At 42.3% G+C, this 17,880-nt stretch overlaps 1 protein-coding gene across 1 annotated transcript; it reads right to left on the bottom strand.

Moving 5' to 3' along the window:
* Window positions 1–5,925: 5,925 nt before the first annotated feature.
* tent5aa (terminal nucleotidyltransferase 5Aa) lies at window positions 5,926–10,270 on the bottom strand (the record flags this gene model as incomplete). The annotated part of the gene is made up of 2 exons (XM_083902165.1): window positions 5,926–9,385; window positions 9,845–10,270. The coding sequence occupies 2 exons, from the start codon at window positions 10,268–10,270 to the stop codon at window positions 8,606–8,608; spliced, it is 1,206 nt and encodes a 401-aa protein (XP_083758291.1). The 3' UTR covers window positions 5,926–8,605.
* Between the last annotated feature and the right edge of the window lie 7,610 nt (window positions 10,271–17,880).

The following is a 17,880-nucleotide window of genomic DNA, read 5'->3' as shown; positions in this document are numbered from 1 at the left end:
ACTGTCTCTTTCTCTCTCTCTCACACACACACACACACACACACACATTGGTTTCCATCACTTCAGAGGACAGTGCATTGACTGACATTCATTTCCTGAAGACTTCCTCTAAAAACTATAATAACGACTGGCCTAATCCTAACCCTGACCCTAACCTCAGCCTAACTAGTCTTCACTTTAAAATGTAGTAATTTGATGTTTGTCTACTTAAGGAAGACAAGTCCCCATAATGTGACTATATAAACAGTTTTAGGTCCCCACAACCAGGTCCAGGAATATACCAGGTCCAGACACACAGGTACACAGAGCTATCTTTTTAACCCTAACCGTAATCTTACCACAATTCAAATCTTAGACTACACTGAAAGGTGCCATATGTAAGAATGTGGCCAAAAACGGTCACTACATTCAAATTCAAAATACCAAGGTTTTTTAGGTTTTTCGTTTTCTGACGTAACTGGCAACCCGTGGTTGCTCGGCAGCTGAGACTCTACTGACTGCAATGGTTGGTAGACGGCGGTAGGTGGCGCCACATGCAAAAACATTATTTCAAAACATAAACTTGATTTGCGGTTTGCAAAAGATTTTTTTAAATGCAAATATTTTGTCTGTACTGTTGTTGTTGGTGAGTTTGTTATATGAACATGTTATATTATATATATATATATATATATATATATATATATATATATATATATATGTATATATATATATGTATATATACATATATATATATTATTCCTGAGTCTCTGTGACATATTAGGAGGATTTTATGGCCAGTTGATTTAGATTTATTACATAATGCACCTTTAAACAATTCATAAGAACTGAAAGTTCTGCCTCATTAGGACCAGATTTTGGTCCCGATGATGACTGCTGGTCCTGACAAGAGAAGCGCATATGTGATATAAAACACACCCACACACCGTCTCTTTGTCTTTACTTAGTCCAATCTTTTTCCACTTCCATTCCCCTCCCCAAAACTATAACCTCAGCAAGGTTCCATGAATCACTCTGCTCCCTTCGCTCATCTCAGTTTTGTGTTTCCTCCTCAGTGATACTGTCAGCTGAGGTTTGCTTTTACTGGAGCTCATAAATCCTCAAACATTAGCAACAACAGGCATCACTCTCTGACATCTGCTGCTGACTTCTGTGTCCGTGTGTGTCTCATCCCAGCGTTGGATTTCTCGTTTGTGTTCTCACTCAGCACATGGTTGACCACAGGTGAAGACTAAACCAGTGTGACGCTCCACAGCAGCAACAACAATTATATTGCATTACCTTTTGTTCGACACACCTTTTGACACAGATTTTTATTTTTTTTTTTTTTCCCAGCTCGGCTCATGTTTGCTCCACATTTTCTAGTAAACATCAAGTTGTCACAAGCTGTCACCACAACAAATGGGAAAGCTGATAGTTTACCTGAGTACTTTCCCAGGAAGTGACATTACATTTTCTTATGAAGCTAGAATGAGGATACTTCTCAAGGTCTCAAAGGAATTCATGTTTCTGCTCTAATTATTAAAGGTCCCATATTATGTAAAATCAACTCTATAATCTTTTAAATCCTTATATTTGGGACTACAGAGGTCCTATCAGTCAGCAAAGTGTGAAAAAAGAAGACTCACTCATGTTTTTGTGGTCCTCCTCAGTCTAAGTACAGGAGTTAAAACACACGATGTTGACTCATTGGGACGTCACAATGCGCTAAATTCCTGGAATTGTTGTCTCACGGAGCTCCTCTTTGTCCCTAAAACACACGAGAGTGCTGGCGAGGGCATCCAAAAACCGTAAGTCCGCGAAGTCCGCCAAAAGTTCTATTCTTGGCTCCACAGTGCAGCACAGAGTCCTACACAAACTTCCAGCCTCAGAGGATTTATCTGTCCAGTGGATACATGTTAAAAATGACGACAATGTGCCTGCTAGAGCCTGCGAATGATCACTTTTCCAAATGCTAACTGCTGTTAGCTCCCAGTAGCCTCTGTGGCTGATGTCATTTCCTGTCATTTAAGTTTAGTTTTTTCTGTTTTTCAACTGTATTTTTATAACACAATGTCTTTCGCACTCAAACGGGACAATATTGACCCAAGTAATATACTGTATATAATTCAATTATTTGAGTTTCGTTTTTCTGTTTTTCAACTGTATTTTTATAACACAATGTCTTTTGCACTCAAACGGGACAATATTGACCCAAGTAATATACTGTATATAATTCAATTATTTGATTTTAATGCTGCATTTACTGGTTTTCTTGTCCTTCCAGTGCACAACAGAACAAACCGGTAACACAGACAGAGCAGCATGAAAAACTACCTAAAGTGTTTATCAGAGCTGAACAAAAAAACTACAAACATCCAGGCGGAAAAAAAATAATACATCGCAAACACGTTAGAATGTCCTGTAGAGGGTAAACTACAGAGTTGACACGATGAGCAGCACATCATGATTTGACCAATCAATCATAAAATATTAGAACAGTTTTGCTATCATGACAATTTTGACGGCGTAGTTTCACATCCTGAAGGACAACGTATGGTCAAGAAGGTGAAAGCTACAAATGCAGATTGGTAAAGGTGTCTTTTTCTTCTTCTTTTCACGCCAATCACTGTTTTATTGTTTGATTTTCTTTATTCAAAGTCTCACATTTCTTGTCCAAACGTTTTTTTGTTTTTTTTACTTTGGCACTGAACACACCAGTGTCTTTAGTATGTCACCAGCCAAGTTTCATGCCTGTGAAGCATCAGTGGATTTAAGGGAAAGACAGATGTTCCCTAAAGTAAAAGATTAAAAAGGATTTCAATAGTTATTATTGTTAAATAAGGTCAATATCACACTGTCAGACCAGACAGATACATACAGTGATCAGCAGTGAGCCAATTGCAGGCCTCCTGTGTGCATGAGGCAGGTGGGTGTTCAGAGGCCCACACCTATTCTCAGATGATGTTTTATTAAAAACAGTAGTAGTGATGTTAATCTGACTGTGACCTGCAGCTGACTCTCACCTCTCTTGGAAGCATCTTGTCTCCTGACGCAGTGAAAGTCCCCCACAGTTGTTAACTTGCATGATGAATGGTTCCTTACTGCTTCTACAAACTCACCCCTCTGGAATTTGTTTACAGGCCCTGGGGTTCTGCTCTCTCGCTGTCTGTTCAGCGTTATCCCACACTCCTAAAATTAGTGGAAAGAAGTAAAAAAAAGAAAGAAGCTGATGTTAAAAATGGTCTTATTTCAGAGATTTCAGAGACGAAGCCACACATCGATGTTAATTGAAATAGCACATTAGCTGTGGTCACTGTTTCCCACCAGTCGGGATTGGTGTCTTAACCGGACCGACCCCAGCAGCCAGTTTGGTCAAGCCACCCTCCAAATGGTTCTTGCTTATTCCATAAAAACCTTCATCTGGAAAAAATTTCTTTAAAGAAATGGGGGAAAGGGAAAAAAAAAAAGGAGAGACAGAAATCCCTGCAGTGGAAAAGCCATCAGAGAGCACTCAGACGAGCAGGAGGGATGAGGAACGTATGGATCGTTGTCAAAGCATCTAAGGTTTTAATTTAAAGGTAAACAGGTAATTATAACCACATTCACTGCTAAATTCATGCTGTGCTAAGCCTCAGATTTCACCTTCTTCTTCTAAAATATTCTTCTAAGTATTCTAAACTATAAAAGAGAAAGCTCCCTTAAATTAAAAGCCCCATTTCATTTGAGGCTGAATCTCAAATTAAGGAGCAGAGATTTCAGGCCCCTTTGACGCTGCTGTTGTTACACCAATCTGACTTCTTCAAACCAAAGCTCAGATGAGAAGAAGGGATTAAGTAAAGCCGCGCTTGAAATTAAGTGTGTGAAAAGCAGCCTGCCATTCACCGACATTAACGCAAAGGTGTGGTTCTGATGACGGTTGTTCTAAATACTCTAGCATGGCTCTGGATGGATCACTAAAGAGAGAGAGAGAGAGAGAGAGAGGCTCCATGGTCTGGTATTTAGACTCAGCAGCTATAAACACACCACTGACTCACATATTATCATAATCAGAATCAGCTCGTGTGAGTGCATGTACAAGGAATTCAAAGCCATGCAGTTTGTCATTTTTCTGTGTACTTAACACACAAACATTACACTGAAAATAAACATGTTGGGCCCCATGCTATCATTTGAAATATTAGCATTCTCTTAGAGAGATGTTTGTGGCCACAGTCGATATCTGTTGGTCTATTAGCCTCTATTAGCCTCTCTTTATCCTGCAGAAGGATAAATATAAAAGGATAAATAAAAGCAATATGATCAAATTAGAAGCTAAATTACTATGCACCAGGTGATAATAATAACGTGGGTTCATATTTTGGATAAAAGCCTTAAAGATAAATAGTTAGTTAATCTGTAATACAACTATTGAACTCATTTTTAAGTAAAGATGACTTTCATAAGAGCACACAAAAGACAACATATACATAAAATGCACATACACATACACATATATGCATAAATAATAAATAATACATATATTTATTTAACACTACCAATGTAAGATGCGACCTACAGTATATCACAAAAATAAGGGACACATTGGCAGGTCAATAAGAGGGGTTCGAACTACCAACCATGCGGTTAGACGACTACCTGCTCCTGAATCACCGCTGCAGATGTCACCGCCCGGTTTGTCTCCACATGGAGCATCAGAGCTGTGTTGCAGTAAAAATGTTTAGATTTGTACGGTTTAGCGTCTTCTCAAAGCATTTCTGGTTGCAGCAGCTGTTTCCCCGTCGGTTCATATATATGAGCCACAAGTGAATCCCTTCCATAAGGGATTTTAGTGTGAGTCATGGATCAAAGCCACTGTTCTGCTCCTGTGCAAAAAAAAACACAGCTCTGAAGGTCAGCTGGAAAAAAAAAATCGCTCTTAATTCAATTCGGTTCTGCTCAATTTATACTGCCAAATCACAACATACACTATCTTACGGCGCTTCACACAGCGGGGGTTGGGACCTAACAATATGAAAGAGAACGTTTCCAGCGTTTTCCAGCAAGGTTTGGCAACAGTGGAGGGAAAAGTCCCTTTTAAGAGGAGCCCAAGGGCGGAGAGTTGAATTAATGAAATCAAGTGGCTGTCCTCCAAAGTGTCAAAGTGAATATCCACAGAGGGTGTTTGTATTGTTTTAAAGCAGAGGGCCGACCTATCCTTTATGTTGAGACAGTTTGATAACAGAATGAATTATCCCCCCCCAAAAAAAGTGTCTGTCTATATGTCTGTGTATGTGCATTAGTGTTTAGCCTCAAGCTGTTAATCATTCCCTTAATGGCTCAGATTAATGAGCTGTAAATGGGCTTAAGTGAGAGCGATAAAGCCCTTATCGTGTTTGCCATATATAGAACTGTGTCGTTCAGTGAATCTCTTACTCACTCCGTGTTTTCTTCCGTATATCCCTCTGTATCTAGGACAAGTCTGTCATGTGACCTGTGTGGCAGTCAGCTCTGTTGTGGCTCTACAGGCTGATTATCCGTGTGTGTGTGTGTGTGTGTGTGTGTGTGTGTGTGTGTGTGTGTGTGTGTGTGTGTGTGTGTGTGTGTGTGTGAGAGAGAGAGTGGAGGGGTGAGACATGGTTCTAGTATCAGAGAGACTTATTTTTAAGATATTATTTTGTTTTGATGGTTGCAATTCCCCTACGTATTCATCAACAGCTCTTTCTATCTGAACTTGTTTCTGGCTCAGCCTGTAGGGCCCAGCAGGCCATAGCTGGGATTTTCTTTGAGTGGAGCGGGGGAATGTATCTTGTATCAGTGCAAAGAGATACTCCTTAATAAATAAATAACCCCAAGACCCTCATGTGCATGAATGTAAGAAAACGAGTGTCTCCTTGAAACAAAGTGGTGCCGGTAAACCCAATTTAGATCCACTTGAATGAAGAGAGACATTGCAAATCGGGGTTTTCAGATATTTTATTGACGAAAACATCATTAACCTTTTGACCCATTGGACACATGACATAGCAAAAAAAGCTATCGAGAAGATATCCGTTGAAGCCCAGTCACAGATTCAAAAGCACTGCCAAATCTGCAGTGTGTGTTATTACATTTATAAAAATAACAATCATTAAAAAATATACATACAAGACATGGATCTTTTTCTTTCTTTTTCCAAAGTGTCGTTTTGTAAAAGACTGCACGCACGCACACACGCGCGCGCGCGCACACACACACACATACACACAAGACAATGCATTTTACCCACAATCTCTAACTGAGAGGCACAACCACTAACTGACAGGCAGACTGGAGCTAACTAGCTAGTCAGGTGTTATAGACGTCACAGAGTTTCAAATGACAATACATTTGCCTGCACAATCCAAAGGATACCATCGACGTGGACAGTCACTGACAGGAGGAAACAACTGGACAGTGCAGATGTTATGTGAGACAAAGGACGAGAAAAGAAATGCATCGATGCTGGACGTAGAGTCTAACCTTCGTCTTTATGCTTGAAATCACCTTTTTTTTCTTCTTTTTTTTTTGCCATTAAGGAAGGCGCGGTATAGTTTGCAAAGCTATGGCATGTCATTAAATATATACAGTTTATATATATATACACACACAGTTCTTTAAAATCGGTGTGGATTGAAGCATACATTATTATTATTATTATTATTAGACATCATTAAAGCGAGATCACAAAGAAAAGCTCACAAAGTCGTGAAGCTGGTGTGAACGTCATTTCGTTTTCTTTTCACTCTTTTTTTTTTTTTTTTTTTTTTAAACAATATTCAGACGATGGAAACAGAGCAAACGCTGACGACAGGATGTTTTGGTGTTCCCTGAAAGAAAAAAAAGCGGGATGAGCTGCAGCAGCAGCGCCGTGCATTGACTTGCAGCGCCACTGAAACAGAGACAGTTTGTACAGTACAGCATTGTAGCCCTAAAGTGATAAACCCCATCACCAGCTGCACCCATCTCTCCAGACTGACTCACTCTGCCTCCTGCCACATTTCCCTCTTTCCTCTCCTTTTCTCTCTCTCTCCCCTACTCTTTCTCTCTCCTCGTCTCCTTTAAAGACATCACCTTCGTCTGCGAACACATCAACAAATGGCTCATCAACCTTTAGGGCATCAATCAGCGGGGCCGCCAAAAATGTTTTGGCACAACAGTTTTCTGAACCCTGAACAGAGTGTCTACAGATCAAACTTCGGCTAAGTTTAAGCTCTTCAGCTGCAGCCGAGGAATTCCCTGCCAAGGTGCTACAGCAAATAGTGTCTCATCGTCATCTGCGGTGTCTCGACAAATATACTTCAACCAGGAGGAAGCTCAGGAACACACACAGCAGCTCTCTGTCAGACTCTGAATGCGGTCTTTTCCTCTTATCTTTCATCGTGTGAAGTGATGTGTTTTTTTTTTTCTTTCTCTGACAAGAAGAAGAGAAGCACCACTGTACAAAATATACAGGAAAATGTATGAGCTCGAATGAGAGGTTTTCTAAGTTGCTGATGATTTGAAAATGATGCCAGTGTTAATTTGGATCATTTGAGCGTTTCCACACATCAATAATATGAACAATGTGAATCTTGGAATTTAAAAAAAAAAAACAATCACTTGCACTTGCTACTTTACTTCAAAGACAACACTGACTCCTGGTGCTAATAATGCATCCAAATGCAAACACTGACTGCACTCGATTTCACGTATACATTCACAAACCTCTGGGCTGCTGATGTCTTGAGACTGGGGCTGATTTGCAAAAAGTCATATGGCCTGCTCACTGTTTTCTCTGCCCCCCTGAGAGGCAATAGGCACTTATAAACACACATATGTTTACATACACAAATAGACATAAAGTATATTCATATTTTTGTTTATTTTCTCTGCATCAAAACTGGATTTTTACTGTTAGAAACGATCAAAAAAAAATAATAATCTTTGGTCTGTAAACCATAGTTTCATGTTCAAACTATAAGGCGCTGCTGCTGCCAGTTTGTGATCCAAACTATTTTTAGCAGCACTTCGCCTTAGTTCATCCGAAGTAAAGCAGTCTAGGGTGCGTGTGGGAGCCCTGCGTGCACCTACGATTGCACCCAGAGTGTGGGTGGGTGGGTGTGTGTAAGTGTGTGCGTAACTGAGAAACACACTCGTGAAAGCTGGGCTGTAGTAGCTGTCAACTTCAGGACACTGATGTGGGCGGTCGCCCTGCTCACGGAACATGCTGGCTAATGAGTTCTTGGCAGATTCGATCAGTCTCAATGACAGCTCTGCTGCTTGCGTTCAAAAGCCCGTCACATATTTGCATTTAGCCATCAGCCCCCCGAGCTACACCAAATAAGTATTTTTCCAAACCTATCCCAGCCTGCGCAGGAGTCAGGCGCCACTGGTGTTTAAGAAAATGTGAAATATTCACACTGGAATACATATTTGGGTTAAAAGCCAGCTGTAATATATTTAGCATCCATACTGAACGTATGAACAAAATCACAAGCTTTGATGCAAAACCACATAAAAAGAAGACTCCTTTTTTTTTTTTCCTTTCAGCCGACAAACACTGGGCAGGTTTGGGGTGGCAACTATGCTGCTTTTATCCTGTTCAAACAAATCACACTCTCTCCCTCCTCCTCCCCTTAGGGCTGTCTCAGTTACAGGGCAGCCAGGTGGAGTACGCAGGCTGCTGGCAAGCAAACACTGGCTGTACCTGTGCAATGTAGTAGTTACTAAAGTTGCCATCTGCCACATAGGGAGCAGGTTGATAGTAACAAGTGACGTTAGCCACGTTGGGAATGACGTTCTGCTCGGCAAGCACTCGCACTGCCAGCATGGCGATCAGCCCTAAGGTCTGCCGCCTCTCGTGTCCCATGAGACACACTGTACTCTCGTTGACCACTCCGTGGAGGGTCATCAGGTAGTCGTACTTGCGGTCCTCCAGGCCCACAAAGTGGTTTTGAAGGTATGACTCCAGCTTACGCTGCTGCTCGCCAATGTCAGGGAAGTCAATGAAGAACCGTGAGCACATGTAGCGCTGCAGGGATTTCATCTCGGTCTCGGAAGCAGCCCGGAACTCCCTCACCAGCAGGTGACAGTACTTCAGCAGACCCCCACCTCGGATCTCTTCCGGGTTGCGGGTGCAGATGACCTTGTGACGTAGGTGGTCCAGGGCCTCGCTGAAGTCCCCGTATACACTCTCTCCCATGATGGTGGGGTGGAAAGTCTCGGACATGGGGTTCTCTGAGCATTCGTAGAAGAGCAGCAGGGAGTCCAGCTTGATCTGAAAGGAGTCCACGCTGAACTCAAACTGCCGCCGGAGAGAGTCCACAAACTTCAGCTCCACGTTCTTCCCCCGGTTGTTGGAGAGGGAGATGAGACTCCATCTGTCTGAGTCATTACACACCTTCACCATCTTCTGCACATAGGCTTCCTGTGTGTGTGTGTGTGTGTGTGGATATGAAGCACAGGGGGAAGACAGAATAAACATTTAGTTGACAGCTTCAGGGGGTAATATTTTCAGAGCCACATGTGTGTAGATTTTAAACAAATTTTGCATCATGCAATAGGAGCTATTGACAATTTTCCACATAAGTACTATCTACACACCTCATGTTATAATATTGTCTTATTGCTGTTACTGTCCCTGATGTGTAGGACTATAGAATATACTTGGATATAGGATGTATATGGCTGAGCTCAGAATCCTTTCCAAATTGGATTAATTCAATCCTCTTAACTACAGAAAACTAATATTGTACTATCAGTAAACTGATCTAATTGCACAGTAAGCTGCGCGTAATGGCCGCTAAGCCGAATTGGCACAAATGCAAGTAAATCTTATCACAAGTATAAAAGTAAACAACTGAAGCAAAGTGAAGGATACATGTACCTTTAACGTTAACGGCGTTATTTTCTCTTTATTCACACAGTCGGGTAAAAAGTCCAGGAGACAGTCCAACACTATGTCCTTCACAGTCTGGAATTCACTTTCTCCTTTCATGTCTGCGCAAAATATCAGGTCGAGGTCCTTATAACCCAGTCCGCTGCCCCCGTGCAGTACGTGACTGGCCGCGGAGCCGTTTAAACGCACGTCCCGGACGTGGATCTGTTTCTGCTCCATTCGACTGCGCACCACTTTGACGATCTGCCGCGGCTGCATCTCCAGAGTGGGAAAGTTCCCGCGGCCGTGAATCGGTATGGTCTCGGTTAGGATGGCGTCCAGCCGCTGCACTTGCTCCCAGTTGAGGACGCTGACGGTGCTCCCCACTGTGTCAGACGTGGAGCTGGTGTTGGAGCTGCTGTCGTCCTCGGACATGGCGTCGATGTAAAAAAAAAAAAAGTCCACAAATTAAAATGAAATTCTCAGAACAGGAACGACACAGCGGTGGCGCCTTTACGCACAGATTCTGTAAAGTAGAGCGACTGTAACTTCATCCGCGTCAGTGTTGGAAGAATTTGGAATACGAAATGAAAAGACGGTCAAATATAAATATATGATTAAAACAAAACAAAACAATATTAAATAACCAGCGCAGTTATTGGCGAAGCCTGTGGTGGAGATCCAGTGGCGCAGAAGTCACGATGAGGGTTAGAGTTGAAGACGAAGTGCAGCTTTATCAGAAGAAGAAGAAGAAGAAGCGTGGAGACAGACGAGTCCGAACTTTCTCTTCTCTGTCTTTGAGCTTTTCAAACATTTGCTCCGGTGCCGCTGTCAGTGCGTCCGAGCGCTGCGCATCACAGTCTGTGAGGGTAGCGACTCATCCACGAGGGGGTTTGCTTTTCCGCCCGTGACTCCATCGCCAAAAGGCACGCCTACGATCTGATGAATTTGCATGAATACGCAGCTCCTTTTCGGTACAAAAAAAAAACCTCCCTCTCTCTCTGACGATCGACCCTCTCAGAGGAATCCTGTGGATCTATACGCGTATTTTTTGTTTTATTTCTCCTAACAGCAACTGCCACAACAATCCACGATTAAAAAAACAACAAAACAACGCGTATGCGCTCAGGAAGTCCAACTCGCTCGCTCTCTCTCTCTGACTCTGTTCAGTTTGTCTCACTTGTGAGGGAGTTAGTGAGGAGGTCATCTGCCCACTTGACCTGCAGCCTTCTGCTGCAAGTGTCAGCTGCGCTTCATCCCCCTCGCGCACTCCCTGTCTGCAGACTCTACTGTATCCACCATCTCCTTGATTTTAACGTTATATGACAATGATTTTAAACTCAAGTGTTTGTATACGACAGTAGTAATACATGACAAAAACCCTGCACATGATACTTGCGCCCAAATTTACGCACAATACATCTCCTGTAGTTTGGATTAACCCTCTATAATCCAAATTAACATTTAGGAAGAACTAAAGTATTTTCCAATCTCTGAGGCTGTAACGAGCTTCCTCCTGGCTGTATGTCGCCATCTGTGGGCCGGTTCAGGTCCTGGCAATAAATGAATCTTAAAAGCGCCACATGAAAGCACCATCAAACTCTACATTATACTGTAGATTATACCTGTACCAGCTCAGTCGCGTAGGTGCAGTGGAGACTTTTGCCGTTTAAAACAGACGGAAATATTTTCTTCCGTAATCTCATAAGCCTGTTAGACACATCAACTATAGGGGTCGGGGGGTTTGCAGCCTCATCTCGAACTGTAAAAATACCTGTTAACACACGATTTAATGCACACAGTAAATTATTAACAATCATTAGTAAAGTGGTTCGGATATAGTTTTCTCAGAAATAATAAATCAAACACTCTGTCCGGTTGTGGACATGCGAAAGGCCGCTGCTGTCACTGATGCTCCAGAAAGGCAGCGTAAAGTCCCTGCGTCACTGCAGCCACCCAGATCTGTAAACCCTGATTATCCCATTTACTCAATTGCACTGTGTCAATCCTCAGGACCTATGCAGGAAATCAGCCTCTGCAAATGTCCCTCTACGGGGACGAGACACAGTCACTTTTACTGATATTTACATTAACGCATTGTTGTTTTTACGGTGATACTGAGCTCCGATAGCTGAGGTTCTACATTTCTTCGTAGCCAAAGATGGTGGATGGATGAAAGTTCATTATCTACCTCTTTATCCTCCACATGCGGGACACAAGGCTGCTGGTGCAGGTGACATAGGGCTAAAGGGGTGGAGTATACTGGACTGTTCATTGTAGGACCAACATCTAGAGCCAACAACTTTTTTACTCAAAACAACGGTAGAGGTTCGATTTAAGCCCCTGCATGGTTTTGGACACATGGGAAGAAAGCAGAGAACCCGGAGAAAAGCCATGCACACACAAGGAGAACATGCAAACTCTCTTTCTGTGAGGCAGCGCCAGCCACGTGTGTGCTGTGTGGCCCAGATTAGAAAGTAAACATAACTACTTCAGATTATAGAATAAAAAAACTACTTCTCGTACTATTTCTTGTACTTCGGATAGAAACATGTAGGCCTGTTTTAACCTCTATTTGAGAACTAATGTCCTGTTGGACATATAGAGATTATGTTTTCAGCTGCTTCTGTTTGTCTGTCTGTCTGTGAGCAGGATAACTCAAAAAGTAAACGACAGATTTGGACGGATTTCTAGGGGAATGTAGGCTTTGGCCCAGAAGACCGAGGTGGTGATCCAGATATTCAGGATTCAGGATTATTTTTTAAAGTGTTAACCTTGCAAGATAGGGGACTGTGTTGATACAGTGTGGAAAAGTGAGCAGCTCTGGCAGCGGTTTGCATTCTCTGAGCGCTTGCTGTAGTTTGATTAAGGGGGGAGTAAAATGTTTTCAAGAATGAACCTTTATGACCAGTTTCTACAAACACAAATTTTGTTTTGTTTTTCATTCTTTACTGTAGACAGTTATGATTGCAGCTCTCGGAAATCGAGTCCCACATCTGGAAAATCTTCGTGGAACTCTCCGTCAGTTCCAGTGGGCCGAGATATGTGTTTCCCAGGTGTGGAGGGATGGTGCCATTAACAGTGCAATCAATCTGTGCGGAGCTAAATCAAAGCTCCGAATCAAAGCCGCTGACAGTGGCCAACAGTTGGCAAGCACATGCTGTGACAAAAAAGTGCAGCCGACGAGCTGTTTGGTCTAAATATTACTTGGCACCTCATTACACACCGTGCGGTGGGTGACTCATCTTTGATTCTGAAAGAGACGAAGAGAGGCGTAGAAATTAAGTGGACACAGGAATTCAGAAAGCATTTACACCTTTGCCCATGAGGGGCCATTAGAGACTTTCTTCAGGACTAACATTCACACACATGAAACAGAGTCATACACAAACTATACCAAAAACACACCCACGTCTCTCTGTATGACGTTGTTCACAGTCACACATGTGCTTGCTTCTCCTGTGGAGCATTTTGTGGACAGGACAGCTGGATAAAAAGAAAAGGTGATGCCTTTTTTCCAGTGCATTTATCTAACTGCATGATTTGGATTTATCTACCATGAAGGGTAATATCCCACTGCTTTAAGCTCTTTTCCTCTGGTAAGGAATGTGCATTATCAAACCTTTTATCACTTATCCTGATCCAGGAACAAATATGAGCACAGAATTCTTCCTTTTCTTTTTTGCGATAAATCTGATCTTATGGATTAATATCAAATGTTTAATTAAACACCAGACTTGATCCATGAACTATCATTAAAATGAGAGCAGTTTTTAATTGAGAAAATTTGGGGAGCTCACTCAATTCAAAACTACAATCACATTATTATTATTTTTATATGACATATAATATAATATGGGATTGTGAGCTGCTCAAACTGATGGCCAGATTTTTTCCCTTTTTAAACTCCTCTCATATATTGATGCTTTTATGATACCAATCATTTATAATGAGCATAAAAGTAGTCATTCTGAAACTAGAACAGTACAGAGAAAAACAACCTTATGAAAACGACGCTCTCTGCACCTTCACAGGATTCGTCTCTCCCCTGAAGCCTCACAGTGTGAACTTTTGGTTTCTCTTTTTGTCTATAATTTTACTTAAGTCTCAGTCTTACTGTGTCTTCAGATGATATTTGTTGTGATTTGACAACTAAGAGCTGGTCCAAGACACTCCAGAGCCACCCTGAGCTATCAGATTTATCACTAAGTGAAGTCTTTAAGCACATATGCTGTAGATGAGGGTGTTTGCCTCCTGAGCTGAAACTGCGAGACGATTCCACAGGAGAGGATCTTGACAGCTGAAGGCTCATGGCTCACACTTTGGGCCTCGGTGATCCAAAGGAGCGGTGTTTAAGGACTGACAGGAAGGTTTGAGGGGGATAACACTTTTTGCGCAGATGCTGAATTACTGAATTGACAGAAATTAAGTGTAATTGTAAGCTTTCATTTATCATTTACCCCAGCCTACAATAATATGATGGGATGATTTTTAGAGACCCAAAATCCATCAGCCGTGGTGGAATGCATCAACTCTGGTGCATTTGTGTCATGGAACAAAATAGAATAAGGAGCCAATGAAGAGTACTGAGTGATATAATACGCACGTGCGCTGAGTCTGTTGATGATGACAGTAAGGCGGACGTTTTATTTTGGAAATCCCTTTTAACGTTGCCGCTCATGTGACATCGTGAAGACGGTGGAATAACTGGGTGTCCGATTCAATCAGAGGCACTTGACCTCAGACGCTCTGCAGCAGCGTAGTGATGGTCCGACATATGGTGGAGTGGTTTTCGAGGCAGCACTGCGTCGAAAAAGAGAAGCACGAGCAGTGACATCACTAGAAAACAAAGATCTTACTCATCGTCCACCCCTCAGTGCCTCCTCTCTCTTCCTTCATGCTCGCCCTCCGCTCACAGAGATAACTGGTTTTCCAGCACGGTCACATTATTTTGTCACGGCTGTCAGGAGAGATATTCCCACTGCTGATGGTCGAGTTAGTTTTGGTCGTGGATCAAGAGGCAAAACAGACAGAAATGGGATTTCCATGCCTTTTCAGTCCAACTGCCTCTGACTCCCAGTGACAAAAAAAGATTTGCTCCGCCGACATGGAAGCATAATGTGGGGCTAAACAGGGTCTGTGGATGTGAAGAAGCAGCAGCGCTCACATCAGCACAGAGGGTCCCTTTATTTCAGCTCTTTTTTGATCTTGAAAATGCGTGTGCGAATGCGTGTGCGAGTTGAAGGTTACAGAGAGAGTCCTGTTTCACAGGCAGGTAGGGAGGCCCATGTCAGCTAATCTTCCTTATTATAGGGTCTTTGTCGTCTCACAGCGTGCAGCTCCAGAGACAGTAAAGCAGCTTGATGCCGCTGCTAAAGCACTTGAGAGACTAATAGATGCTGCAGACGTGCTGTGATCTCTCATACTGTACGTGGTGTTTCTGGCACACTTGGCCACCACCTGAAGAGAAAAGCCTCTCCCCTCTTCTGTCCAAACCATACTGAATGCTGGATTATATCCACATCAAACAGCCGCACCTTGGACTTCACATCTGCACAAATATAATTGCGCCCTTAATTGTTAAATTAAGAAACCACCATAAACCACCTTAAAACCACACGCCTCAGCATTAAATCGAAAATTAAACTAAAGACATGGGGATCAGTGGGGCCTTTGTGGAACAACCTAATAAGTGGTTTGCCGTTTTGAGGAATTACGGCGATTTACGCTCACTTTCTGCTAAGGGACAAGGAAAAGATTGATAACTTAATATGTGCATTGGTCCTTTTTGACAGCTAAGTCACAGTAAGAAAATCGCATGTTCCATTTAGCTTCCTCAGTTTCAAGGTGCATGCTGGTTTACTATCTCAATATCCTGACTTTAATTACCTGAACAGAGCCGTTGTTAATGTGACCGCTAAACATGTGCTTTTCCTGCTAAAACATGGAAAAATGCCTGCTGTGTCAAGGGCCCTTACCCAGAAGGTTGTCTGCATCCACTTAGTTTGACCTTGTGTCAAGACCGCAAGATGGAAACGCTGCGCTTTCAAATTCGTCGTCTAACTCTCATTAAAAAAAGCTTAATGTTTTACGAAAAAAAAAATGCTGAAAAACTTCTAAAGGGTGATTATTGGTAAAGATGTAGGAGACTGAGGAAGAGGAAGAAGCAGTCAGGTTAAAGCGAAATCTAGCAACATTTTTTGGTGACGTTTCATGTTGCAGTTTATAGTTTCCCTCACTTCACTCTTCCCTTCCAAGTGTGTTACAAGTAAAGGTACCTTTCCAAACTGCACTGCACTGTACCAAACCAAACCAAACTGTACCATGACGGAAACATGGCTTTTGAGAACAGATGTAGCCTTGAGTCAAAACTGAAAGATTAGTTTGATATTGTAAAAACATGGTGGTCCAAAATGGCAGCCCCTGTATGGCGGCCTCTGTTGAATATAAAGAACAACAAATAATACAACCACATGCCTGTAAAATTATAGAGAATAAAGTATAATTTTTTTCTTCAACTTCTGCTGAATTAACACAATTCCATCTGAAGTGTCAATCAGTAAAACCTCGCAAATCAAAACTCTGTAGACATCACAAGCTCCTATTCTTTGCCAGGAGACACGTGGACACGACAGCGAGCAGAATCCCAGAAGACGTACACAGGAGCGACGGCCAATCAGAAAGGTCCTAACGTTCTTGCTACACGAGCTCCATAACAAGACACTTCCTGAGGCCCTAATGGTCTTTGTGAAGCTGAAAGCAGAGCGACAGCCACAGAGAGGTCAGATAATCCAGAGCTAACTGGCTCCATGTCCATTAAGCAGGATTGAAAGGGCCAGCAGACCCTCTCTGTGACTGAGGCTCTGACTGCAGAGCCCGATGACTCTTTAAGCAACAGGTCAGCACTGGAACCACAGTACGAGTAACGCTTCAGTAAATCTCAAGGTATTATGGATGACTGGTCGTGCGTTCACTGCTGTTAAACGACCTACTGTTCAGTCTCTGCACTGCAACGTCAACAGAACCTGCTTTTAAAACGTCTAAGACGATATTTTAATTGGATACTGTATATTCAAAGAGATCCAGATTTCTTGGCGATGTTGTGAAAAAATGTGAATACATGTTCCAAAACAAACTATAGTGCTTTCCGTGGCTGCTGCAAATAATACTGCAGTCCTTACAAAGGAGAGGCCCCCTGTCCAAACCACATTTAATAAGAATCAAATGTAGAATCAAGTTTCATGCAGAGATACCAAATATGTCCTGGGAACTGACTCTAAAATACTGCACAGGACATATAAAGTATTTACATTTGTCAGAGTAGAACATTGTGGCTGCAAAAAGCTGGTACATGAACGAAAATAATGAAAATACACATTGAATGTAAACATGAGTGTATCGCAATGTTTAAAATTATGGACGGACACTACTGTTTCAAGATTATTTGTCCGTTAAAAATCTGTGTTGCATTCACTGACTGACAATATAGTATAGAGGGCAGAAGATTGGTACCACAATTTGCTGTTTTACTGTCATTTCAGTCAAAAAAAATCCTCAGTTTCATGAAAAAAAATAAAAATATTAAACCTTGAATCAACAGGTTTCAACTTGCTGCTTACCAAAGCACAGACAAGAAGGATATAGGGATTCTTTTTTAAAGAATATTACTTTTCATGCTGCAAAACTGCACTCTTTCACTCGGTGGATTTGCATCCGTTTGGTACAGAAATGAAGAATCATTTAGATTCACGAAAGCCTAACAGACGGCGCAGACACGCTGCCTGGCGAATGATGAAATCGTTCATAAATGGGTGTTTGATTCTGCTTCGTTTTTGCCTTGGCTCTCTCCTCGCCGCAGTTTGGAAGACATAGGGCGATTTCCATAGAGTGTCTGGTACGATCCCCCCCCCCTTTTTTTCCCCCACCATAAACAAATTAATAGTGAAGTCATCCTCATTGTCTGGAGAACAGCCCTATGACTTTCCCATCTGCCTGACAGGAAGCCCTGATGGCCAGGGCCTTATCCACCACCATCTCTCCACAGG

The sequence above is a fragment of the Microchirus variegatus genome (genome assembly GCF_963457635.1).
Source record: "Microchirus variegatus genome assembly, chromosome: 1".
Classification (NCBI taxonomy): Eukaryota; Metazoa; Chordata; class Actinopteri; order Pleuronectiformes; family Soleidae; genus Microchirus; species Microchirus variegatus.
The sequence above is the reverse complement of the archived record's forward strand: the minus strand, read 5'-3'. Positions and strand labels throughout refer to the sequence as shown.